At 41.7% G+C, this 26,316-nt stretch overlaps 1 protein-coding gene and 1 non-coding gene across 2 annotated transcripts in view; one reads left to right on the top strand and one right to left on the bottom strand.

The window, feature by feature from the left end:
* The window catches only part of Mettl16 (methyltransferase 16, N6-methyladenosine), a 78,021-nt gene that overhangs the window by 9,415 nt on the left and 42,290 nt on the right, over window positions 1-26,316 (bottom strand). Inside the window, exons 5-8 of the mRNA XM_045159484.1 lie at window positions 25,387-25,502; window positions 19,014-19,156; window positions 4,488-4,557; window positions 1,162-1,251 (exon numbers count right to left, since the gene is read on the bottom strand). Coding sequence (XP_045015419.1) covers window positions 1,162-1,251; window positions 4,488-4,557; window positions 19,014-19,156; window positions 25,387-25,502 — 419 coding nt within the window. The remainder of the gene's footprint in view (window positions 1-1,161; window positions 1,252-4,487; window positions 4,558-19,013; window positions 19,157-25,386; window positions 25,503-26,316) is intronic.
* Window positions 6,090-6,220, top strand: LOC123463821. The gene has a single exon (XR_006639196.1). It is a non-coding gene; the product is annotated as a small nucleolar RNA SNORA71 (small nucleolar RNA).

Below are 26,316 nucleotides of genomic sequence, written 5' to 3'. Positions count from 1 at the left end.
TTGCTGGGATTAAAACCATGAGCCACCATGCGGAGTTTCATTTTCTTAATTCTTTTTTTTTTTTTTTTTTTTTGAGGTAGGGTCTCACTGTATGGAATTCAATATGTAGTCTCAGGGTAGCTTTGGACTCCTGGCAATCCTCCTACCTCTGCCTCCTGAGTCCTGGGGTTAAAGGCATGCGCCACCACATCCAGCTAATTTTCTTAATTCTTATTCCAGAGAATAACAATGCATACAATAAAAAGTAAAGAAAATAAGATAAACCAGGTGTGGTGACGCATGCCTTTAATCCCAGAACTCAAGAGGCAGAGGTAGAAGAATCACCGATGAGTCTGAGGACATCATGAGATTACACAGTAAATTTCAGGTCAGTCTGAGCTAGAGTAAAACCCTACCTTGCTCCCTCCCCTTACTTGTATTCCCTCTCCCTCTCTTTTTTAAAGAGACTCTCCCTCCACAGCCTAAGCTGGTCTCAAATTCATGGTTCTCCTGCCCTTGCTTCCTAAGTACTAGAGTTTCAGGCAGGTAGCACCCCACCCCACTTTCAGTGGTAATCTTTTTATTTTTCATTTATTTTTTCCCCCCAATGGTCATCTTAAAAGATGAGTCAGGACTCAAAGAATGGATCCCTAAGTGTTACATATCAAAAGGCTGCAACATAGAGATGGTATATGGATCCGGGTACCGTATTTGATTAAAATGCTCGAGGCCTTGGGTCAAGCTTCAGCATTGAGAAAAAAAATAGTAAGAGGAAAAAAAAAATGGTTGCAACCAAAATGGCAACTGCTCAGTTCCTCAGGAGGGAGTTTCCCCTAGGAAAATAGCACTGTCAAAGGCAAAGAAACAGACTGCAATGTTGATTCCACCACAATAATACACATTTCAAGTGTTTCTACAGGCATATGACCTGCATTTATAATCCCCAAAAGACATGTTTCTGTCTAATGAGTAAGAATTGCTGTGTAGCATAACCTACAAAGGAAGGCTCTAGCTACCAATCAGCTAGTACTCTGTCTTGTTTAAAACCACTTTCCATTTTATCACACACATTTGGGGACAAACTTCAAGGAAATAAGACGATGCAGACTTACTTTATTTCTGATGTACTAAAACCCAACATGAGCTGATATTTGGAGACACTAAAGCAAAGTCTTTACTTACTGGAACTGTGACATCATCATAAAAACTCCAAGCTAAGGCCCATCTCATGGTCCGACCTTGACAGAATTCAGTGAAGGTGACTTTAGGAACCTGAAACCAACAAACACAACATCTCAAAGTGTTTTTTTCTTTTTTCTTTTTTTTTTTTTTTTTGGTTTTTCGAGGTAGGGTCTCACTCTAGCCCAGGCTGACCTGGAATTCACTATGGAGTCTCAGGGTGGCCTCGAACTCATGGCAATCCTCCTACCTCTGCCTCCCGAGTGCTGGGATTAAAGGCGTGAGCCAACACGCCCGGCTTCAAACAAAGTTTTTGATTAGATGGTTGTTTTCCTCCCTCCCTCCCTCCCTTCCTTCCTTCCCTCCTTCCCTCCTTCCCTCCCTCCCTCCTTTCTTTCTTTCTTTCTTTCTTTCTTTCTTTCTTTCTTTTTTTGATTTTTTGAGGTAGGGCTCACTCTAGCCCAGGCTGACCTGGAATGCACTATGTAGTCTCAGGATAGCCTCGAACTCACAGCGATCCTCCTACCTCTGCCTCCCGAGTGCTGGGATTAAAAGCATGTGCCACCACGGCTGGCTCAATAGATGGCTATTTTCTTATTTTACACAGGATCTATGCTGTCCTGCATGTCCTCAAATCTGTGATCTTTTGCCTCAGCTTCCCAAGTGCTAGGAGTGTGTGTAAGTCATACACTGCTTTTAAAAACCTACATTTGAGCCGGGTGTGGTGGCACATGCCTTTAATCCCAGCATTTAGGAGGCAGAGGTAGGAGGATCCCTGTGAGTTTGAGGCCATCCTGAGACTCCATAGTGCATTCCAGGTCAGCCTGGGCTAGAGTGAGACCCTACCTCCAAAAACAAACAAACAACAACAAAAAAAAAAAACCTACATTTTTTGTTGTTCATTTAGTATTTTTGGAATGGGGGAATGAATCCAGGACCTGTGCATGCTAGGCAAGTACTTTATTGCTGAGCCACTCCTAGGTCTTTTTTTTTAAATTTTATATATATATATAATTTTTTTTTTTTTTGATTTTATGTGGTAGGGTCTCACTGTTAAGCCCAAGCTGGCCTGGAATTCACTATGTAGTATCAGGCTGGCCTCAAACTTACTGTGATCCTCCTACCTCTGCCTCCTAAATGCTAGGATTAAAGACATGTGTCACCATACGAGGCAAAATTTTTAGTTACTTGAGACAGAATAGGTATGCCAAAGGCTCCTGCTGTTACAAAAAACTCCACATGCACATGCCACTTGATGCTTCTGGCTTTAGGTGGGTACCAGGGAACTGATTCATGACCAGCAGGCTTTGCAAGCAAGAGCCTTTAATCACTGGGCCATATCCACAGCACCCCCTTTTTAGCTTTTTTCAATAAAACCACAGTTTGACATCAGAAAATGTGTTAAAACATAAACATATACTTCGTGTTTGACATACACCTAAAGTGTAAGTATACATAAAATGATGCTTTCTCTTGAAACTGCATTTATGAAATGTATACTTTACTTTAAATACTCTGCACTTAATCTGCTTGTTGCATCTATTAAATATATTAAATTCTATAATGCAACAGAACATTCTCTGCATATGAAATTCAAATTAAATGAACAAGAGATGGCTTACTTCATTTATTTTTTGTACAACTTGTATACTACATGTTGGCTCAGCTCCCCATATAAAATGTTAGCTCTTTTTTCTTTTTTTTTTTTTTTTTGTTTTTTGATTTTTGAGTAGGGTCTCGCTAAAGCCAGGCTGACCTGAAATTCACTAGGTATTCTTAGGGTGGCCTCGAACTCACAGAGATCCTCCAATTTCTGCCTACCAAGTGCTGGGATTAAAGGCATGCACCACCAAACCTAGCTCAATTTTTTTTTTTTTTGTTTTGTTTTAAGGTATGGTCTCGCTCTAACCAGAGTGACCTAGAACTCACTATGTAGTCTCAGGGTCCCTGAACTCATGGTGATCCTACCTTTGCCTCCCAAGTGCTGGGATTAAAGGCGTGTTCCACCATGCCCAGCTAACAATTTTGTTATTGTTGTTCTTGTTAATTTATTTCTATTGGGCTGGAGAGATGGCTTAGCAGTTAAGGCATTTGCCTGAAAGGCCTAATACCCTGGGCTCGATTCCACAGTAAGCACACCAGGATGGTTAGTTCTTTTTTATTTGACGATGTTCATAAACTAGTGCAGTAAGAGTGCTGTTTTGATAAGAACATGAGGTATGAAAGTGGTTCAGACCAGAGGTCATACAGATCATACAAGACAGCAAAGAAAACACTAAATAAAAATATATAAAGATGGTGGTACACACCTTTAATACCAACATTTGGGAGACAGAGGTAGGAGGACTGCCATGAGTTCAAGGCCACCCTGAGACCACATAGTGAATTCCAGGTCAGCCTGGACTACAGAGTGAGACCCTACCTTGAAGAAAAAAACAAAAGCAAAGAATGCGCATTATAAAACAAAACAAAACTTGATTGCACAGCATTGGGTCTTTGATTACAAAGTAGGATGAACGACTTCACAGCTTTTTAGCTTTTTATTTTTTTTAAATACTTTATTAGGGTGCACCAGGACCTCCAGCCGCTGCAAACGAATGCCAGATTCATGTATCACCTTGTGTATCTGGCTTACATGGGTACTGGGAAACCAAACCTGGGTCCATAGGCTTTGTTGGCAAGCACCTTAACCACTAAGCCATTTCTCCTGCCTGAGCTTTTTACTTTTGAATATTTTATTCATTTACTTTGAGAGAGAGAGACGAAATGGGAATGCCAAGGTCTCCAGCTACTGCAAACTCCAGATGCATGTGCCACCTTGTGTATCTGGCGTACATGGGTACTGGGGAATCAAACCTGGGTCCTTAGGCTTGTCAAGCAAGTGCCTTAACCACTACGCCATCCTCTAGCCTTTGTTTTTTTTCAAGGGTCTAACTCTAACCCAGCTGACCTGGAATTCACTAGGTAGTCTCAGAGTGGTCTCAAACCCCTGGGAATTCTCGTACCTCTTGTCTTCCAAGTGCTGGGATTAAAAAGGCTTGTGCCACCACTTTTTTTGTTTGTTTTGTTTTGTTTTTTCAAGGTAGGTTCTCACTCTAGCCCAGGCTGTCCTGGAACTCACTATGTAGTCTCAGGGTGGCCTTGAACTTATGGTGATCCTCCTACCTCTGCCTCCCAAGTGCTGGGATAAAAGGCATGAACCAAGCCCAAGTTAAAATATTTTTAAAAGCCTTCCAAAATACTTTACTTTTAGGGTGTAAAAGTAATACTATTCCCCATTAGCACCAAAAAAACCCACATACACATGAGTGACAATGACAAAGCCTTACCCCTTGGATGCGAAGCTCTTCTTTCAGTGGAGCCAGACTGCATTTTTTTCCCAGCATACAGCTGTACCACCTTGAGAAAAAAAATGAAACCACATAGTGTATTTATTTTGCAAGTTAACAAGATGAGAAAGGTAGCATACAAATACTGAGTTAAGGTACAAGTGATAGTAACTAAAACTGTACATAATGTATTCAAAGAGCGAGTCTAGTGATGGCACACAAGCTTAAAGCAACTCTCAAACCACTTTAGCTTTCCAGTGTTTTCAAGGCTCTATGTACTTGGAAAGCAAATGAAGGAGACAGATTTTATCTGTCACAATAATGAAGGCCACTTCATCTGGGGGCAGACATGTCAGTAAATAACTACGAAATGGTGAATAAATACCCCAACACCAGACTAAGAAAACTTACTAACTCCTGCCTGAACTTATATTATAAGACTGACTTACAAATGGCTTAAGGATAGATATGGCATTAGACTTGGATCAGATCATAAAATTAATTTGTCCTATAGTAAAGATCTAGAGAGAGAATTATGGAGAAGATGGGATTAACTTGTTAAAAGGTCAAAAGGGGGCTGGAGAGATGGCTTAGCAGTTAAGGGGCTTACCTGCGAAGCCTAAGGACCCATGTTTGATCTCTCTACAGATCCCAGGTAAGCCACAAAGGTGAGGCAAGTGCAAGGTCACACATGCCCACTGGGTGGTACAAGCATCTGGCATTTGACTGCAGTGGCTGAGGCACTGGCAATGCCAATTCTCTGTCTCTCTCTAAAATAAAATAAAATAAAAATAGGCTGGGCATGGTGGTGCACGCCTTTAATCACAGCACCTGGGAGGCAGAAGTAGAAAGATTGCCAAGGTCACCCTGAGCCTATATAGTAAATTCCAGGTCAGCCTGGGCTAGAGTGAGACCCTACCTTGAAAGACCAAAAAAGAAAGAGAAAAAGCTAATTAAGTATAAAATGTATATAGGACTTGGTTTCAGATGAAGAAGCATTAACTAGAATGGGAACAATCTTTCTTTCCATTGTAAATAATTAAGAAACTGAAGAAAATGTAAGAAACAACTATTTTTTAGGCACTGCAAGACAAACAAGAAAAGAGTTTTATATTTGCCAGAGTTTAAATTGTTAAAAGCCAATTTCTAGCTGCAATGCAAGGGAAAAAACCCAAAGAGATGGGCATGGTGGCACATGCCTTTAATTCCAGCACCTGGGAAGCAGAGTAGGAGGATTGCTGTGAATTTGAAGTCAAGCCAGCCTGGGACTGGAGCAGAGCAAGTGCCAGGTCAACTTGGGTTAGAATGATAGCCTACCTTCAAAAAACCAAAAAGGTAAAAGAAAAAGAAAAACCAAAGAGCTCAACAGTCTTGCTGAGTTAATGTGAGTATGATAGTAGGTTCAGAGAGGGTGAAGTACTTATGATCTGCAAAGCAAATTTACAGAACAAATTACACACAAGAATAAATACAACAGCTAGGTCTGGACACACACTCCTATATCCCCAGTCCTTCAGGGGAGCAGACGGTCAAGAATCTTTGAAACTCTGACAAGCTCTGGTAAAAGGAGACAGCAGCTCAAAACAAGACCAGGTGAGCTGCCCTTGCATTTGAAAGTGATCGTGGGATGCCAATGCCCTAGTCACTAAGCCTGCAGGGACAGGATGTAGAAAGCCTTTCCCCATGTTTGGAAGGTCCCCTCCTGTCCTTGCAACCCTTGGTGAGTTCCTACAACACCTTCTCACCTGTCTGATGCCTCCTGCTACCTGACATCCTCCAGTTCGAATGGAAGTCTAGGCCTGACCTCCAGAACATGGGTTAGTGTGCCTGAAGTGACAGTCTCCTCCTTACAGAAGCCTTACGTGGTTCTGTCCACACCCTCAGCCACTCACCTTTGTACTAATCAGACCCTGTGAAAACCATTGCATGGTTCAACTCTGAGTGCTCTTGGTAGTAGTCATGAGAACAGTGGCTTCCTCGTGTGTCTAGCTGTGTGCTATCTACCAGAGGTCAGGATTCTACTGTAAGGCTACAGGATTCATCGCCCTGTGTAGTACTGAGGTACATACTGAGTGAACAACCCACAAGGTGGTTTTGCTGTTTCTACCAAATAGCCCACTTCTATTGGTGTGGGCTTTAGTTGGCATCTGGGGATGGGTTTTCCTTCCAGCCATGGGTTATTGCCTACAATTATGGAATTTCTCAAAAAAAAAAAAAAAAGGAAGGAAGAATGAATGAAAACACACACACACACACACACACACACACACACACACAAGACCAGACAGAAGAGCAATGGAGCAATTAACTTGACCTCCAAAAGTGAGTGTCCTATGTCTGAGGCAAGCATAGTGGGTGCTACAAAGGCATATACACATGTACGTGCTATGTGTGTGGTATGCACACACACTCACAGGCAAAAACTTTTTTTTTTTTTTTTTTTTTTTTGGTTTTACAAGGTAGGGTCTCACTCTAGCTCAAGCTAACCTGGAATTCACTATGGAGTCTCAGGGTGGCCTCAAATTCATGGCAATCCTCCTACCCCTGCCTCCTGAGTGCTGGGATTAAAGGTGTACGCCACCATACCCGGCTAAGCAAAAATATTTTTAAAAGTTTAAAAGGCAGGGGCTGGGGCTAGACAGATGCAGCAGCACTTAAGGTGTTTGCCTGCAAAGCCTAATGACCCAGGTTCGATTTTTCCCAGTACCCACGTAAAGCCAGATGCAAAGTGACACATACATCTGGAATTTGTAGCAGCCAGAGACCCTATCACATCCATTCCCTGACCCCTTGCAAATAAATATTAAAAAAAAAAAAAAAAAAAAGATTTAAAAGTAAAGGAAGCCAAGTATGGTGGCAAGTATCTTTAGTGCCAGAACTGGGGAGACAGCGGTAGGAGGATCTCTGAGCATTAAAAGCCTAGAGGCCCTGGCACAGCCTCTTAATAAAATAATAATGATAATAGTAATAATAATCCTGCGCTGGAGAAATTGCCTGGAGGTTAAGGCACTTGCCTACAAAGCCAAAGGGTCCCAGTTCCAATCCTTAGGACCCATGTAAGCCAGATGCACAGGGTGGCACATGTGTCTGGAGTTTGTTTGCAGAAGCTAAAGGCCCTGGCGTGCCTATTCTCTCTGTCTTTTTTTTTTTTTTAATTTTTTATTTATTTATTTGAGAGTGACAGACACAGAGAGAAAGACAGACAGAGGGAGAGAGAGAGAATGGGTGCGCCAGGGCTTCCAGCCACTGCAAACGAACTCCAGACGCGTGCGCCCCCCTGTGCATCTGGCCAACGTGGGACCTGGGGAACCGAGCCTCGAACCGGGGTCCTTAGGCTTCACAGGCAAGCACTTAACCGCTAAGCCATCTCTCCAGCCCCTCTCTGTCTTTTTTTTATTTCTTCTTCTCTCTCTCAATAAAAATAAATAAATCCTGGGCTGGAGAGATGGCTCACCTGTTAAAAACACTTGCTTGGAAAGCCTGAGAGCCGAGTTCATTTCCCCAGTACTCACATAAAGCCAGATGCACCAAGTAGTTCATACATCTAGTTTATTTGTAGTCGCAGGAAGCCCTGGTGTATCCATACTCACTCTCTGTCTGCCTTTTTATCTATTTCACTCTCTGTCAAATAAATATACAAAAATAATTTTTTGAAAAATTCTGTTTCTGGGCTGGAGTGATGGCATAGTGTTTAAGGTGCTTGCCTGCAAAGATAAGGACCCAGGTTCAATTCCCCACTGCCCACATAATGCTAGATACACAAGGTGGCACATACACATCTGGAGTTCTTTTGCAGTGGATGGAGACCATGACCCATGACACACCCATTCTTTATCTGCCCCTCTTTTTTCATCTCAACTCTCAAATAAATAAATTAAATTTTCTCTCTCTCTCTCTCAAATAAATAAAAATGAACAAAAAACTTATTTAAAGGGCTGGAGAGATGGCTTAGCAGTTAAGCACTTGCCTGTAAAGCCTAAGGATACTGGTTCAAGGCTCGATTCTCCAGGACCCATGTTAGCCAGATGCATAAGGGGGCTGGAAGTTTGCAGTGGCTGGAAGCCCTGGCACGCCCATTCTCTCTCTCTCAAATAAATAAATAAAAATGAATAAATTAAATATATATTTTTAAAATTCTGATTCTAACTATATTTAAAAGCAACTACCTACTAAACCCTAGCTACTCTGAACAGGTATCTTGTGACAACTAATCAAAGTGAAAGTAGAAAAAAAAAGGAACAAAAGTAAGACCTAGTTACCCAAGAGACTTTGAACTCATTATGCTATTTTAATGATGAAAAATAGCACTCAACTCATTACAGCTTTTAGGGGTTCCTCTGAGACAGTGAATTTCAAGAAAACTATCTTGAAATAACTTCAAACCTACCAGATTAGTACAAATGACTCTAGTATATCCTTGATTTGTCAATTAACAAGTTCTAACATTTGCTTTATTTGTGCATATTTCTCTAAGCTATTTATTTAAGAGGCAGAAAAGAGAGGAGAGGGAGAAAATGGGCAGAACAGGGCCTCCAGCCACTGCAAAGTCTAGATGCATGTGCCACCTTGTACATCTGGCTTACATAGGAGTTGGGGAACTGAACCTGGGTCCTTAGGCTTCTCAGACAAGTGGCTTATCAGCTAAGCCATCTCTCCAGCACTCTCAGCTATTTTTTTGAAAATATATTCATGTTTTTACTTGATATTTGATAAATATATGTGACAGAGAAGGAGAATATGGGTTCAAGAAGACTTCCTGCCACTGCAAATGAACTCCAGATGCATATGCCATGATTTTGTACTTCTGGCTTTATGTGGGTTCTGGGGAACTGAACCCAGGTTGTCAGGCTTTGAATGAAAGTCACTTTAACCACTGAGTCATCTTTCAACCCTTTCTAAGCTATATGAGAAGCAGATACAAAATCATTATGCCCCTTAAACCCGAACAATTTAGCATACAAACCTTAAAAGCAAAAGCATTCTTGCTCAGCCTTTAATATCAGCACTCGGGAGGCAGAGGAAGGAGGATTGCCATGAGTTCAAGGCCACTCTGAGACTACATAGTGAATTCCAGGTCAGCCTGGGCTAGAGGGAGACCCTACCTCAAAAAACAAAAGAAAAAAAAAAGGTATTATTTTTGGTAAACACAGAACAATTATCAAAAAGTGAGAAAAGGCTGAGAAAATACAGAGAGAGAGAGAGAGAGAGGAGAGAGAGAGAGGGAGGGAGGGAGGGAGGGGGAGAGGGAGGGGGGAGAGAAGGGGGGGCAGACATGGTGGAATAGGCCTTTAATTCCAGAACAAAGGAGGCGGAAATAGGAGGATCATTGTGAGTTTGAGGCCAGAATAGACCCTGTCAAGAAGGGAGGAGGGAAGGATGGATGGATGAGAGAAAGGCATATGAGAGAAAAAGTAAAGAAGGGATGGAGGAGGGCAGACTGCATTGTAGAAAGCTTCCCCAAGGCAGTGAATAATTTGCTTTCAGACACCCTAGTGCATGCCAGACATATTTGTTGATTTTAACTCTCTTCTCAGTGGTTGGCAAAATGCTTGCCCATCATGCACAAAGCCATAGGCCTGATCTTCACCTTTGCATAAACTGGGCTTGGTGATGTATGCCTTTAACTCCAGCCAGAAGCACATGGTTGTGGCAAGCGAACCTGACTCAGAAAGTGGAGTATAGATAGCCTCCAAATTGTCCTGATTTCCACATACATGACACATCTCTGACTACTCATGCATGCGTGCGCACACACACACACATGCAAAATAAATAAAACAAATGAACAAGCAACAACAAAGACTAGATTCTTCTGTTCATGGTTATAACCATCTGACTGGAAGTGCCTATCAAACCATCTGATACTTGCATCCCAGGTCTTGGAACAAACCTCTCTGCATTCTCTAACTTTCTGAAGATGTGGTGCATTGTTTCTAAGAGATAACAAAACTAGAGGTAACTAATATTATTTAACACTTTCACAGCACTTTTCAGTCTTAGAGCACATTAACATGATGTTTTACTTCATTCTCTTAGTTGCAAAAGGTATTATCCTAAACTCACAAAGAAGGGTCTCCCTCTAGCTCAGGTTGACCTAGAATTCACTATGTAGTCTCAGGGTAGCCTTGAACTCACAGTGAGCCTCCTACCTCTCCCTCCCAATTGCTGCGATTAAAGGCATGCACCACAATGCCCAACTAGAAGCTTATCCTTTTATAAAGGCACATAAAAAACTCCATGGCATTCCCACCAGGAATAGATGGTAAGGCCCTACTGCTGAAGACTCCATATACTTGAGCTGCAAGGTCACGGAGAAATCCTGCTGAGGCTGAGCTAAAAACCTCTTCCATGTAGACCAGTTGACAGAAAGCAGGAAAATGCTACAATGCATGCAGTTCAATGGGAGGGAAATTACCAGTAGAGATACTCAACAGTGGACACTGCAAGCCTTAAATTTGGCCAGCCAGGCCAAGTGAGCCAACAGGTGCAATAGTGGCATGTCTGTTATGGGGGAAAGCCAACTGCTCTCTAATTGAACTGGAGGCCCGCTCTGTGGAAGGAAATACATCCAATACTGAAAACCTACAACAGGGGTAGCCATGAGGCTAATGGTGTAATATCTACTGGTGTCCAGCTAAATACATATACTATGCTCACCAAACTGCCTGGTAAGCACGTCTCTTAATGTTCATACCCATATATTAATGCTACTCTCACTTTTGGATAGAGAACCTTCTCTTTTCAGATGGCAATGACTTTGTGAAGTCATTTGTGAAGTCAGAAGGCACCATGGTGTGAGAAGAAGTGACAAGAGTGTTTAACAATTAAATATCTCTGTCACACCTTCCAAGGCTCAGGGTCCATTGCAGAAGAGATGGCAGAAAGAATGTCCAAAGGAAGGGTAGGACTCTTTACAACGTGCTCCTCCAGACACAAAATGGCCTGGATATCCATGACCTCACAGTGCCTGACACTACTTACACAAGACAATCATAACAGGAGGAAAAGATCATGACATCAAAATAAAAGAGACACAGATTGACAGGGGGAAAGGATATGATGGAGTGTGGAGTTTAAAAGGGGAAAGAGAGAGGGAGGGAGGAAATTACCATGGAATATTGTTTACAGTTATGGAAGTTGTCAATTAAAAAAAATAAACTTCAGGGCAGGGGCTGAGGAAATGGCTTAGTGGCTAAGGTGTTTGCCTGCAAAGCCTAAGGACTCAGGTGTAATTCCCCAGGACCCACATAAGCCAGCTGCACAAGGGGGAACATCCACCTGGAGTGGCTTAAGGACCTAGCATGCCCATTTTCTATGTTCCTCTTCCCTCTCTCTCAAATAAATCTTTTTAAAAATCCTTCTTTTTTTTTTTTTCAGGTAGAGTCTCACTCTCTACTCCAGGCTGACCTGGAATTCACTATGTAGTCTTAGGGTGGCCTCAAACGCTCAGCAATTTTCCTACCTCTGCCTTCTGATTATTGGGATTAAATGCCTGCACCACCACACCTGGCTTTTTCAAATAAATATATATATCTTTTAATTTAAAACAAAAAGGGCTGGAGAGATGGCTTAGCAGTTAAGGCATTTGACTGTGAAGCCTAAGGACCAAGGTTCGATTCTCCAGGTGCCATATAAGCCAGATACACATGGAGGCACATGCATGTGGAGTTCATTTGCAGTGACTAAAGGCCCTGGCACGCCCATTCTCCCTCTCTCTAATAAATAAATACATAAAATAAAATCTTAAAAAAAAAAACTTCATGGTAGAACCAAATCATCTCTCAGCAGGATCATTACCTCAAAGCTAGTAAAGAAAGTGGGGATTGGAGAGAAGTGTGTTTCCTACAAAAGCACAAATGTTGCAGTCAGGTTCTCACTGCTGGCAGAAAAAAACAGAACAATGGGCTGGAGAGATGTCTTAGCAGTTAAGGCACTTGCCTGCAATGCCAAAGGACCACAGTTCAATTCCTCAGTACCCACATAACCAGATGCACAAGGTGGCTTACAGTGGCTGAAAGCTCCGTCTCCCTCTTTCCCACTGCCTCTTTCCCTCTCTCAAATACATAGATTAACTAACTTAAATATTAAAAAAGAAAAAAAGATTTGGCCAGCCAGGCCAAATGAGCCAACAGGTACAATAGTGGCACGTTTGTCATGGTGGAAACCAACTGCCCTCTAATTAGATTGGAGGCCTGCTCCATGGGAGGGAATACATCCCTGATATTGAAAACTTAAAATGGGTAGTCATGAGCCATAGGGAACAACTGTTGTTAAAACTGTCTGACTAAATGTATATGCTATGCTTATCAAACTGCCCATTAAGCACTTCTCTTAATGTTCATACCCTTATATTAATGCTATTCTCACTTTTGGTAGAGAACCTTCTCTTTCAGATGGCAGTGACCTTGGGATGACTCAGAAGGCATCATGGTGCTGGGAAGATGTGACAGGAATGCTCAGCACTGCAATATCTCTATCACACCTTCCAAGGCTCAGGGTCTATTGTGGAAGACATGGAAGAAAGAATGTAAGAGCCAAAAGAAGAGTAGGACTCCTTACAACGTGCTCCTCCAGACACAAATTGGCCTGGATATCCATGACCTCACAGTGCCTGACACTACCTACACAAGACCATCATAATAGGAGGAAAAGATGATGACATCAAAATAAAATAGAAACTTATTGAGACGGGGAGGGATATGATGGAGAATGGAGTTTCACAGGGGAAAGTGAGGGGGTATTACCATGGAATATTTTTAATGATCATGGAAGTTGTTAATTAAAAAAAAATTTTTTGAAAAGAAAAAAAAAAGGAGGTTGGGCATGGTGGCACATGCTTTTAATCCCAGCACTCAAGAGGAAGAGGTAGGGCCGGGCGTGGTGGCGCACACCTTTAATCCCAGCACTCGGGAGGCAGAGGTAGGAGGATTGCCGTGAGTTCGAGGCCACCCTGAGACTCCATAGTGAATTCCAGGTCAGCCTGGGCTGGAGTAAGACCCTACCTGGAAAAAAAAAAGAGGAAGAGGTAGGAAGATCACTATGAGTTTGAGGCCACCCTGAGACTACAGAGTGAATTCCAGGTCAGCCTGAGCTAAAGTGAAACCCTACCTTGGGGAGAAAAAAAGGACGGAGAGACGGTTTAGCGGTTAAGGCGCTTGCTTGCAAAGGCTCCCGACATGGGTTTGATTCCCCAGTACCCACATAAAGCCAGATGTGCAAAGTGGCATGTGCACCTGGATTCTGTCTGCAGCTGCTGGAGGCCCTGTCACACCCATTCTCTCTGGCAGACTCTCTTCTCTCTCTGCTTGCAAGTAAGTAGAAGTAAATAATTTTTTTAAAAAAGGGAGTGTACAGCTCCAAATATGCCATTTATGCCTCTGAAGCAAGGTTTGCCTGAAGCTACACCTGCCCTTCTCTTAGGCCATTTTGCAGCTTGGGGCTATATCCCGTGTTCTATATAATGTAGTCCCATGTTAAGATGCCAGGGTGAAAATGTCCCCATAGCCTCAGGGGTTTGTGATTGAGTTTCTGCTTGGTCCCCAGCTAAGGGAGCATTTGAGGGTCGCAGTTTTGCTGGAAGAGGTATATTGATGGGAGCAGACCTATTGTGCATTCAGAGCTGCTCAGCCTTGGCGCTCTCTCTCTCCTGTGGATTTGTGGTGGTGTGAGCCTGCCACTCTTCTCCACTGTGGGGAAGCTTCGGGTTGAGACTATAAGCCTAAATAAATCCTTTCCTCCCATGGGAAAAGGAAAAAAAAAAAAAAACACCAGAACAAGAGCAGCTCATGGGAAAAGAGGGTTTGTGTTGGTTTACAAGCCAGAGGGGAAGCTCCATGATGGCAGGGGAAAACAACAGCATGAGCAGAGAGTAGACATCAAATGCTGGCAAGAGGAAACTGGCTATAACACCCTTATGCCTACCCACAACAATACACTCCAGGAGGCGTTAATTTCCAAATTACTATCACCTAGGAACTTAGCATTCAGACTACCTAAGTTTATGGGGAACAACATGGATCAAACCACCACAATGAAGGCCTAAAGGTCTGAGACCAACTGAGTTCCAATCTACAGACCTATGACACATAAACTTTACCTTCCAAGTGCCTTCCATTTGCGAATCCCTTTAGTATACAAAACAAAGTAGTAATTGGGCATGACTTAAGTGAGACAGGAATCTGACATCTTGGTGCCATCCTGAAACAAACTTAACACATTTGACTTATAGGATCAAGATTCTGTTCCCCACCCCAAGGTAGGGTCTCACTCTAGCTCAGGCTGACCTGGAATTCACTATGTAGTCTCAAGGTGGTCTTGAACTCATAGCGATCCTCCTACCTCTGCCTCCCGAGTGCTGGGATTAAAGGCATAAACCATTGCATCTGGCTAAGATTTTTTTTTTTTCTTTTGGTTTTTTGAGGTAGGGTCGCACTCTAGCCCAGGCAGACCTGGAATTCACTATGTAGTCTTAGGGTGGCCTTGAACTCATAGCGATCCCCCTACCTATGCCTCCCAAGTGCTGGGATTAAAGCTGTGCACCACCATGCCTAGCTAAGATTTTCTTTTTTAAAATGGTTTTTTGCTTTTTGCACATAAGGTCTCATATAGCCAAAGCTAGCCTTAAATTCTGATACTCCTGCCTATGCTATTATGCCTAGGTAAAATACTTTGTTGTTGTTTTTCAAGGTATGGTCTCACTCTAGCCCAGGCTGATACTGAACTCACAGAAAACCTCCCAGGTGCTGGGATTAAAAGAATAAGCCACCACACCTGATTAAGATATAAATTTTCTTTACTTTTTAAAAATTATTTTTATTAATTTATTTATAAATGATGGAGGGAAGGAGAGAAAGAACAAATATGAATGTGCACAACAGGGCTTCTGACTTCTGCAAATAAATCCAGACACACGTGTCACTTTGTGCATTTGGTTTTATATATACTGGGGAATCAAACCAAGGTTCAACCCTGGTTAGCAGGCTTTTCAAGCAAGGACCTTTAACTGATGAGCCATTACCCTAGCCCTCTCAAAAAACATGACATCAAAACAAGAGAGAGACTGATTGAGAGGGGGTGGGGATATGATGGAGAGTGTAGATTTTCATAGGGGAAAGTGGGGGAGGGAGGGAATTACCATGGAATATTGTTTACAATCATGGAAGTTGTCAATAAATCAAAAAAAAAAAAAAAAAGCCAGGCATGGTAGTACATGCCTTTAATCCCAGCACTAAGGAGGCAAAGGTAGGAGGATAGCCAAGAGTTCCAGGCCACTCTTAAGATGCATGCGCCCCCTTGTGCATCTGACTAATGTGGGTCCTGCGGAATCAAACCTGGGTCCTTTGGCTTTGCAGGCAAATGCCTTAACTGCTAAGCCATCCCTCCAGCCCTTTTATAATCTTTTTCTTTGTTGTTGTTTATTTTATTTATTTATTTGAGAGCGACAGAGAGAGAAAGAGGCAGATAGAGAGAGAGAGAGAGAATGGGCGTGGAAGGGCCTCCAACCATTGCAAATGAACTCCAGACGCATGGGCCCCTTGTACATCTGGCTAACGTGGGTCCTGGGGAATCGAGCCTCAAACCGGGGTCCTTAGACTTCACAGGCAAGCGCTTAACCGCTAAGCCATCTCTCCAGCCCATAATCTTTTTTATATTAGAAAAAATTACTTATTTGGCTGAGAGAGGGAAGGGAGGCAGAGAGGGTATGGCTGCACCAGGGCCCTACAAAGGAACTCTACACATACACTACTTTGTGCACGTGCGACCTTGCGCATTCATCACCTCTGCCCTGGCTTACATGGGATCTGGGGAGAAAAATGGATCTTTAGGCATCACAGGCAAGCGCGCCTTAGGCACTAAGCCACCTCTCCAGGCTCATAAAATTATTTTTGAAGTTCAAATGAGGACTTTAATATTTAAGATTTTATTAATATTAAATTTTATTATTTATTTATTTTATTTTTAAAAATTTTATTAATATTAAAAGAAAGAAAGAAAAAAAAACTGGGCTGAAGAGATGGCTTAGCAGTTAAGACACTGGCCTGCAAAGCCAAGGACCCAGGTCCGATTCCCCAGCACCCACAAAAAGCCCAATGCACAAGGTGGCCAATGTATCTGGTGCACACATTCTCTATCTACCTCTGGCAAGTCTGGCAGCCCAGGTTCAATTCCCTAGTACCCATGTGGAGCCAGATGCACAACATAGCATATGTGTAGAGTTCCTTTGTAGGGCCCTGATGCAACCATACCCACCCTCTCTCTCTCTCTCTCTCTCTCTCTTCCCTTTCTCAGCCAAATCAATAATTTTGTTCATTTTTATATTTACTTATTTGAGAGTGACAGAGCAAGAAAGGCAGATAGAGAGAGAGAATGAGCGTACCAAGGCTTCCAGCCACTGCAAACTCCAGACACGTGCGCCCCCTTGTGCATCTGGTTAACGTGGGTCCTGGGGAATTGAGCCTCGAACCAGGGTTCTCAGGCTTCACAGGCAAGCTAAGCCATCTCTCTCAAGTAATTTTTTTAATAAAAAAAGATTATAAAAGGGCTGGAGGGATGGCTTTGCAGTTAAGATGTTTGCCTGCAAAGACAAAGGACCAGGTTTGATTCCCCAGGGCCAACATTAGCCAAATGCACAAGTGGGCACAGGAGTCTGGAATTCATCTGTAGTGGCTGGAAGCCCTGGCATGCCCATTCTCTCCCCCCTCCCTCTCTCTTTCTCTGTCAAATAAATAAAATAAAAATAAATAAATAAAATTTTGTTTTGTTTTTCAAGTTAGGGTCTCACTGTAGCTCAGACTGACCTGGAATTCACTATGTAGTCTCAGGTTGGTCTTGAACTCATGCAATCCTCCTACCTCTTCCTCCCAAGTGCTGGGATTAAAGGCGTGTGCCACCACGCCCAGCTAATAAAATATATTTTAAAAAAAAATAGGGCTGGAGAGATGGCTTAGTAGTTAAGGTGTTTGCCTACAAAGCCAAAGGATCCAGGTCCGAATCTCCAGGGCCCACATAAGCCAGATGCACAAGGGAGCACATGCACCTGGAGTTCGTTTGCAGTGGCTAGAGGCTCTGGTGCACCTATTCTGTCTCTCTCTCCCCCTCTTTCTCAAATAAATTATACATGTACATATATATAAAGATAAAAAAGAAAAATGTACCCTAGAAAAACAATCCTCTCAAAAGCCAACAGATAGGGGCTGGAGAGATGGCTTAGTGGTTAAGGCATATGCCTATGAAGCCTAAGGATCCAGGTTCAATTCCTCAGTCCCCATATAAGCCAGATGCACAAGGTGTTATATGCATCCTGAGTTTTTTTGCAGTGGCTGGAGGCCCTGGTGTGCCCATTCTCTCCCTCCCTCCCTCTCTCTGCATCTCTTTGAAGATAAATAAAATTATTTTTTTTTAAAAGTCAACAGATAAGTAACATTTGGATTTAATGTATAATTTTTCTCAGAGGCTAACCATTCAATAATCAAACTGCTTTCCATAAACATTTAAATAAATTCAAAACTGCCAAACCGGGACACATACTGATTTGAATTTATAAAAATTTATAAAAATCTTCCCATATATGTCAAAGCTAAATCTCAGGAGATATATATAGATGCCTAAGCAGTTAAGGCACTTGCCTGCAAAGCCTAAGGACCCATGTTCAGTTCCCCAGTACCCACATAAGCCAGATACACAGGGTGGCAAATATGTCTGGACTTAAGTTTACAATGGCCAAGGGCCCTGGCATGCCAATTCATTCTCTCTCTCTCTCAAATAAATAAATAAGATATTTTAAAAAAAAAGAGAGAAAGAAAGAAAGGAAAACATGTGGAGGATACAATGTCCAGCTAGACAAGCTGTCCTTTGGAGTATTCTAATGCTGCTTTATGACAGATGCATTGTCCAAAGCAATTAGCTTTTAAAACAGTACAGCCATAACCGGTTTCTGAAGGTGGTTGGAGATCTCTGCTCCCCTTCATTAGGCTTCTTGACAGTTCAATGTCCTCACATCTGTCACTGTTTTGGAGAGCAATTCCAAGAATGTAAATTGTTTCAAGGACTAGGAAATAAATTTATTCTGGTTCACAGGACAGTTTTGAACCCATGTGTTTTCTAATCAAAAGCCATATTTGAATCAGTTTTGGTACATCACAGGACCATACTACTGGGAGCAATGCAATCATATGGTATTTTCCTTCAGTCTATCAATGTAGATAACTACAAGAAAGTCACATCAGTCTGATTGAAAGGGGGAAGGGATATGATGGAGAGAGAAGTTTCAAAGGGGAAAGTAGAGGGAGGGAGGGAACTACCATGGGATATTGTTGACAATTATGGAAGATGTCAATAAAAAAATTAAATTAAAAAAAAAGAAACACATCAATTAAAGACATGGGAACATCCCTAGAAACAGGGTCTCTACAGTTTTGGATCCACTTTTGTTTAATACTTTAGTCTTCAATATTTAATTTTCTTCTAAGTGACACCGTTTCTTTGGTTATTGCACAAGGGGAAAATATACTGCAATGACCCACTTACCTTAATCTTTTTTTAAGTTGTAAACTGTCATGGATAATCCTTTTCACAAACTCTAGTTCACCTCCTTCTGCCATTATTTCTGTGATGCCTCCTGTATTTACAGAACTAGGTGGAGGTCTTCGAGGATTCCGAGAATTTACCCCCTGGAGAACAACAACAAAAAACAGTAAAAACTTTATACCTTCAGAACTAAGTCTGAGTGTGATGTACTTATTAGTAAGACTGTTTAAATATAATTTTACTTTATAAATATTGTATAAAAATTTTTTAAATATCTAAAAATCAGGGGCTGCTGGGCGTGGTGGTGCACGCCTTTAATCCCAGCACTTGGGAGGCAGAGGTAGAGAATCGCCGTAAATTCAAGGCCACCCTAAGACTAACATAGAGAATTCCAGGTCAGCCTGGGCTAGAGTGAGACCCTACCTCGGGGAAAAAAATCAATAAATAAATTTAATTTACAGAATAAGTAATAACCAGGGGCTAGAGAGATGGGTCAGTGATTAGGATGCTTAACTGCAAAGCCTAAGGACCCAGGTTCAATACCCCAGTACCCACGTAAAGCCAGATGCACAACGTGGCGCATGCTTCTGGAGTTCATTTGCAGTGGCTAGAGGCTCTGACACACCAATTCTTTCTATGTATCTGCCTCTTTCTCCTTCTCAAATAAATAAAATATTGGAAAAGAATCATATAGTCATTTGGGGCTGTAGCTCAGAGGTAAAGCACTTGCCTAGCATGCGCAAGAACCTGAGAATTAAATATAAAAAATGTTTACCTTTTTATATAGCCCAATCTGTTGCTTTTCCTTTATGCTTTCTGTCTTGATAACATGGCACAGGAAATCTACCCAAAGATTAAATAAATATTTACTTATGTTTTCTTCTAGTATGGTTATGGTTGTGTTTTTACATTTAAATACTTAACCTATCCTTATGGTACTTCATATGCAAAAGTAACTCAAAATGCATTAACAATCTAAATTTAACAACTAAAACTATAAAATTCACAGAAGAAAACATAAAAGTAAATCTTCATTAACTTGGATTAGCCAATGATCTTTTAGATATGCAAAAAGCATAAAATAGATAAATTATATTACATCAAAACCAAAAAAAAAAAATCTTCATTGTAGAAGACACCTTCAAGAAAGCAAAGATAGCTGGGGGTAGAACACAAGCCTTTAATATCAGCACTTAAGGGGAAGAGGTAGAGGATTGTGAGTGAGGCCAGCCTGGGAGTACAGAGTGAGTTCCAGGTCAGCCTGGGCTACAGTGAGACTTTACCTCAATAAAAGGGGAGAGAGGATGGAGAGATGGCTCAGTAGTTAAGGCGTGTGACTGCAAAGCCTAAGGACTGGGGTTTGATTCCCCAGTATCCATGTAAAGCCAGATGCATAAGGTGGTGCATGTATCTGGAGTTTGTTTGCAGTGGTTAGTGGCCCCAGCCCACCCATTCATTCCCCCTCACCCTGCTTCTCATTCCTTGCAAATAAATAAAAATTTAGCTGGGCATTATGGCACACATCTTTATTCCCAGCACTTGGGAGGAGGATCACCATGAGTGAGGCCACTCTGAGACTACATAGTGAATTCCAGGTTAGCCTGGGCTAGAGCAAGACCCTACCTCAAAAAAACAAAACAGGGCTAGAGAGATGGCTTAGCAATAAGGTGCTTGCCTGTGAAGCCTAAGGACTGATGTTCAATTTCTCTCTAGATCCCACATAAGGCAGATACATAAAATGTGAGACAAGTGCAAGGCTACACATACCCACTTGGTGGCACAAGTGTCTAGAGTTCAATTGCAGTGGCTGAGACCCTGGCACACCAATTCTCTCTTCTAAAAAAAAAAAATAATAATAATAATAAATGGCTAAGTGTGGTTGCACATACCTTTCAAATATAAAGAAAGCAGGGGAATAGTCTAGGCAGAAGCACCCAGTTGGGATGGAGAAAACTACCCTAAAACTGTAAGCTTTTGCTGGTACATCCCACTGCCAGATATGGGTGACCCACAGTGAGTTCTTGGTCATGTAGGCCCATGAGGCCTCAAAACAAAGTAGGCTACTGCCAAAGCATTTAGTTATCCACTAGATCCAAATGGTAAGACCTACCAAAAACAACACAGGCTGCAGTCACAGGACATTGAGATATTATGTTGGAAGTAAGATGGAAGCCAGCTAGCTTTCAGTAAGTGCTAGAAAATGCTATGCAAGCTGCATGTGGATAATGCTTATCAATAGTTTTAACAAACAGTGTATCCTGCAAGCTACAAAATCAACCAGCCAAGGAAGATGTACACATGTGCAATAGTGGAAACAGGCTATGGGGGCATTCAACTACTCTCTGATTGGATGAAGTCTGCTCAGTAGGAGGAAACTGATATCTGGAGCTGAGAAGCAGAACAGAAGTCTATGGCTTGGAAAGTCGCAGACCTACAAGGAAGCTTCTGCTATTTATGTGGCTAAAAGGAGAGGGCATGCCCATCCAAAAGTCTTCTAAATGTCTATGCTTATCCCCTCTGATGCATGCTGTCCTTACTCTTGGCTAGATAATCTACTTTTTATTTTATTTTATTTTATTTATTCATTTGCAAGCAGAGAAAGACAGAGAGAGACAAATAGACAATGGGCACACCAGGGCATAGTGCCACTGCAAACGAACTACAGATGCACGCGCCACTTTGTGCATCTGGATTTATGTGAGTACTTGGGGAATCAAACCCAGATCCTTAGGTTTTGCAGGCAAGTACCTTAACTGCTCAGCCATCTGCTCAGCCCAATGATCTGCTTTTTTAAAATAGCAGAAAATACTGCGATGACCTAGAACACAACAGTATGACAAGAAAAGAAAGCTAACTACAAAGTGGAGGCATAAATATAAATTCTGAAGCTGGGCGTGGTGGCTCACGCCTTTAATCCCAGCACTTGGGAGGCAGAGGTAGGAAGATTGCCGTGAGTTCGAGGCCATCCTGAGACTACATAGTGAATTCCAGGACAGCCTGGGCCAGAGTGAGACCCTACCTTGAAAAAACAAAAAAAAAAAAAAAGGAATGCTGCTCTCACTTCTAGCCTAAGAATCTCCTTTAGGGAGATGCTGGTAGACACTGAAGACCTCAAAACTGATCAAAGCAGAAAAACAAAATCTGCAGAGAGCTCAACACTAAAGGAGACTTATACCACATCTTCCAAGGTTCAGGGAATATTGCAGAGGAGTGTGGAAAGAATGTAAGACCCACAGGGTAGAAAGATATATTCTGAGGAATTATCCCCACCATAGAAACAGATTGTTGCAACATTACCCCAGAGTGAATACCAATAATCACACTGAGAAGCCTCAGTACGAAGGGGGAAGGGGTGAAGAATATAAAAGTGTAACCTGCTGGGAATGTGACCAATATGCAACATGTTTATACAGTCAAGTTCTCAATTAAAAAAAAAAAAAAAAAAAAAAAAAAAAAAAAAAAGATTAAAGCCAGGCATACACCTTTAGTCCCAGCACTGAGGACACAGAGGTAAAAGGATTACATAGTGAACTTCAGATCAGCTTGGACTAGGGCAGGACACTGTCTCTAAAAACAAAACAACAACAGGGCTGGAGAGATGGCTTAGTGGTTAAGGCATTTGCCTGCAAAGCCAAAGGTCCTAGGTTTGATTCTCCAGGTCCCATGTAAGCCAGACACACATGGCAGCACATGTGTCTGGAGTTCATCTGCAGACACATCTGGCTAGAGGCCCTAACATACCCATTCATATTCTCCCCCCCCCCCTCTCTCTCTCTTCCCCTCTCTCCCTCCCTCTAATAAATAAGCAAATAAAAAAACAACAACAACAAAGTTGAAAATTGGACCCTCATACACTGAATGGCTCTTCAACCAATTAAACAGAGCTATAAGAGCAAACATCCCTACTCCTGGTTATATACCCAAAATAAACTAAATTCTGTGCCCAAAGACAGTTGTGCATGAATGCTTAACAGAACTATTCCTAAGAACCCAAAAGCGGGGGGGTTGGAGAGAGGGCTCAGCAATTAAAGGAGCTTGATTGCAAATGTGATGGCCAGGATTCAATTCCCAGTACACACATAAAGCCAGATGCACTAAGTAGCACATGAGACTATGAATTCCAGGTCAGTATAGGCTAAAGCAAGACCCTACCTTGAAAAACAAAAGAAAACAAATATATAAGGATAGCATATCATAATATTGAAGTGTTTTCATAAGACTTGATTGTTACTGTAACTTGTTATAAGTTTAATGAAACTTGTACAAGTTAATAGTTTCAAACAAACAAACAAAAAAGAGCTGGGTGTGGTGGCACATGCCTTTAATCCCAGCACTTGGGAGGCAAAGGGAGGAGGACTGTCATGAGTTCATGAGTTCCATACCACCCTGAGACTACATAGTTAGTTCCAGGTCAGCCTAGGCTAGAGTGAAACCCAACCTCAAAAATTGAAATAAGTAAATAAATAAATAAAGTCTTTCATCCTGAAAAAAAGATACTCAGAGTTCTAGTGCTGATAATGCACAGACCTTTAATCCCAGCACTTGGGAGGCTGAAGTGGGAGGATCATTGTGAGTTCAAGGACAGCCTGAGAATACATAGTGAATTCCAGGTCATTTTGGGCTAGACAAAGACCCTATTTCAAAAAAAAAAACAACCTCTTATAAAATAGTTATTTTTGTCATAAATCTGAATTAAAAGCTATAATGTTAATTTCTTTGTTTTTTGGTTGTTGTTTTTCAAAATAGTCTTGCTGGAGAGACCCCCCCCCACCTTGAAAAACCACAAAAAAAAAAAAAAAAGAAAAATGTATATTTATTTGAGAGGGGGAAAAAAATAGGGTTGTGAGGTATCTACACTGCAAACAAACTCACCTTTACCTCTAAGCCATCTCTCCAGCCCTAAAATGTTAATTTCTTAAATCATGCTTCACTTAATGCTCTAATCAGGAATGTTGATATTGATCATGAATTTCTGTTCAACTTTACCAAAATATTTAATTCATCTGGATCTTGTTATGAGCCAGGTAAACAGTACTTCCAGGGTATCAGACCCATTCTCAAAGTAATGTATTTTTTCAAAAGCTTGATGCATACATACCCCTCAACTCCTATGACTACTTTTCATTATTCACAGAAGGTTCTCTAGATAGCATTTCATAGCACTGAACTTTTTTTTTTTTTCAAGGTAGGGCACCACTCTAGCTCAGGCTTATCTGGAATTCACTCTGTAGTCTCAGGGTGGCCTTGAACTCATGGCAATCCTCCCACCTCTGCCTCCCAAGTGCTGGGATTTAAAGGCATGCACCACCATGACAGGCTAGCACTGAACTTATACACTGGGTTTTGTTGTAATGGCAACAGTGGTAAGTGCTAAGTGACTAAACTCAGGCCTTGTGCATGCTCAGCAAGTTCCCTACCAACTATCCCCAGCCTTTTTTTTTTTTTTTCTTTTAATATTGAAACGGGGTCTATGTTGTCTAAACAGGCTTTGAACTCACTCTGAACCCAGACTAGCGTGAACTTGCAATTATCCTGCCCCAGGCTCCTGAGTTCTTAAAATTCAGAAATATTTGTATTAGTGCTTTTTTGTTGTTGTAGTTTGTTTGTTTGTTTTGTTTTGTTTTTTCAAGATAGGGTCTCACTTTATTCCAGGCTGACCAGGAATTCACTATGTAGTCTCAGGCTGCCCTTGAACTCACAGCAATTCTCCTGCCCCTGCCTCCCGAGTGCTGGGACTAAAGGCATTACCACATCTGGGTCATGTTAGTAATTTTTAGCAATATGTTTCTTTCAATACCCACAAATCAAAACATATTCTTCACCATTTGGCCATTTATATATTATCAAGTGACAGGTGAAAACAAGAAGAGTGATTGGCAGGGGCAGGGAACTATTGTCTATAGTTATGGAAGTTGTCAAAAATAAAATAAGTAAAAGAAGAGTGATTTTATTCCTGAGTTGGGAAGCTCAGTACAGAAGTGGACCATCACTTATCTTGGTTCAATGATTGGGGAAAAAATGACTATCTCCTTACCCTACTGTGCTCTAAATATTCCTTCACCCCAAGCAAACTGCCTGAAAATAAAAATAAACTAGGACCAGGACAGAGCCAAGAGAATCTGGAAAACAAAAGATACTGTGAATTCCTTGACCCAATGATTTCTGAAACCTAAACTACTACTAGACTTCTCAGCTTTGAGAGCAAATGAATGTTCTTTTGTTAACTCACTCTGAACTGGGCGCTGAGGTAGTTCAGAAAACAGTGTCCTAGCTGATATGGTTTCTAACATAAAATTTGCCCTTTCCTCTTATCTCTACAAATGAGAAAAATTTAAACCAGTATTCCATAAATTTAAAGGAAAAAGTATTTTACCTTAGCTTCCAACTGGTTGGCAAAAAATGGAGGGTTGCACATGCAAAAGTCATAGACTATCTCAGATTCTTCCTTAAGAGCATCCATCAGGAGTGTCTTCTGTGGCACCTTAACCACTGGGAGGAAAAGTAGGAACTGTTAATTCTGTGATCATTTTAAAATATGTACACAAAGCCAGGTGTGGTGGCATGCTTGGGAGACAGAGGTAGGAGGATCTCCATGAGTTCGAGGCCATCCTGAGACTATCTAGCGAATTCCAGATCAGCCTGGGCTTGAGTGAGACCCTACCTCAAAATAACAAACAACAACAACAAAAAAAAAGCTTAAAAATATGTACACAAAACAATATACAGAACAAAAGGTGGCTGACAAAAAGGAATACATGTACCAAGATTTCTTGATAGTACTCCCTTTAACAGGCAGATTTGGGGGGCTCAAGAGATCCAGTCAGCAGTTAAGGTGTTTGCCTGCAAAGTCTAACAACCTGGGTTCAATTTTCCATAATACCCACATAAAGCCAGATGCACAAAGTAGTGCATACATCTGGAATTCACTTGCAGCAGCTTGAGGTCCTGGTGTGTGCCCATTCCCGCCATGTAGCTGTCTCCTTGAAAATAATTATATTTTTTCAAAATAGAGGGGGCTGGGCTGGAGAGATAGCTTAGTAGCCAAGGCACTTGCCTGCAAAGCCTAAGCACCAGGTTCAATTCTCCAGAACCCTCATAAGGCAAAAACATAAGGTGGCACATCCATCTGGAGTTCATTTGCAGTGGCTGGAGCCATGAGGTGCCCATTCTCTCTATCTGCCTCCTCTTCTCTCTCTCAAATAAATTAAATGTATATTTTATTTATTTATTACAGACAGAGAAAAGGATGCAGAGACAAAGAGTGAGAATGGGCACACCAGGGCTTCTAGCCACTGCAAACGAA

Source organism: Jaculus jaculus, chromosome 9, assembly GCF_020740685.1.
Source record: "Jaculus jaculus isolate mJacJac1 chromosome 9, mJacJac1.mat.Y.cur, whole genome shotgun sequence".
Lineage (NCBI taxonomy): Eukaryota > Metazoa > Chordata > Mammalia > Rodentia > Dipodidae > Jaculus > Jaculus jaculus.
Note: the sequence above shows the minus strand (reverse complement) of the source record. Positions and strands in the feature narration are given on the sequence as shown.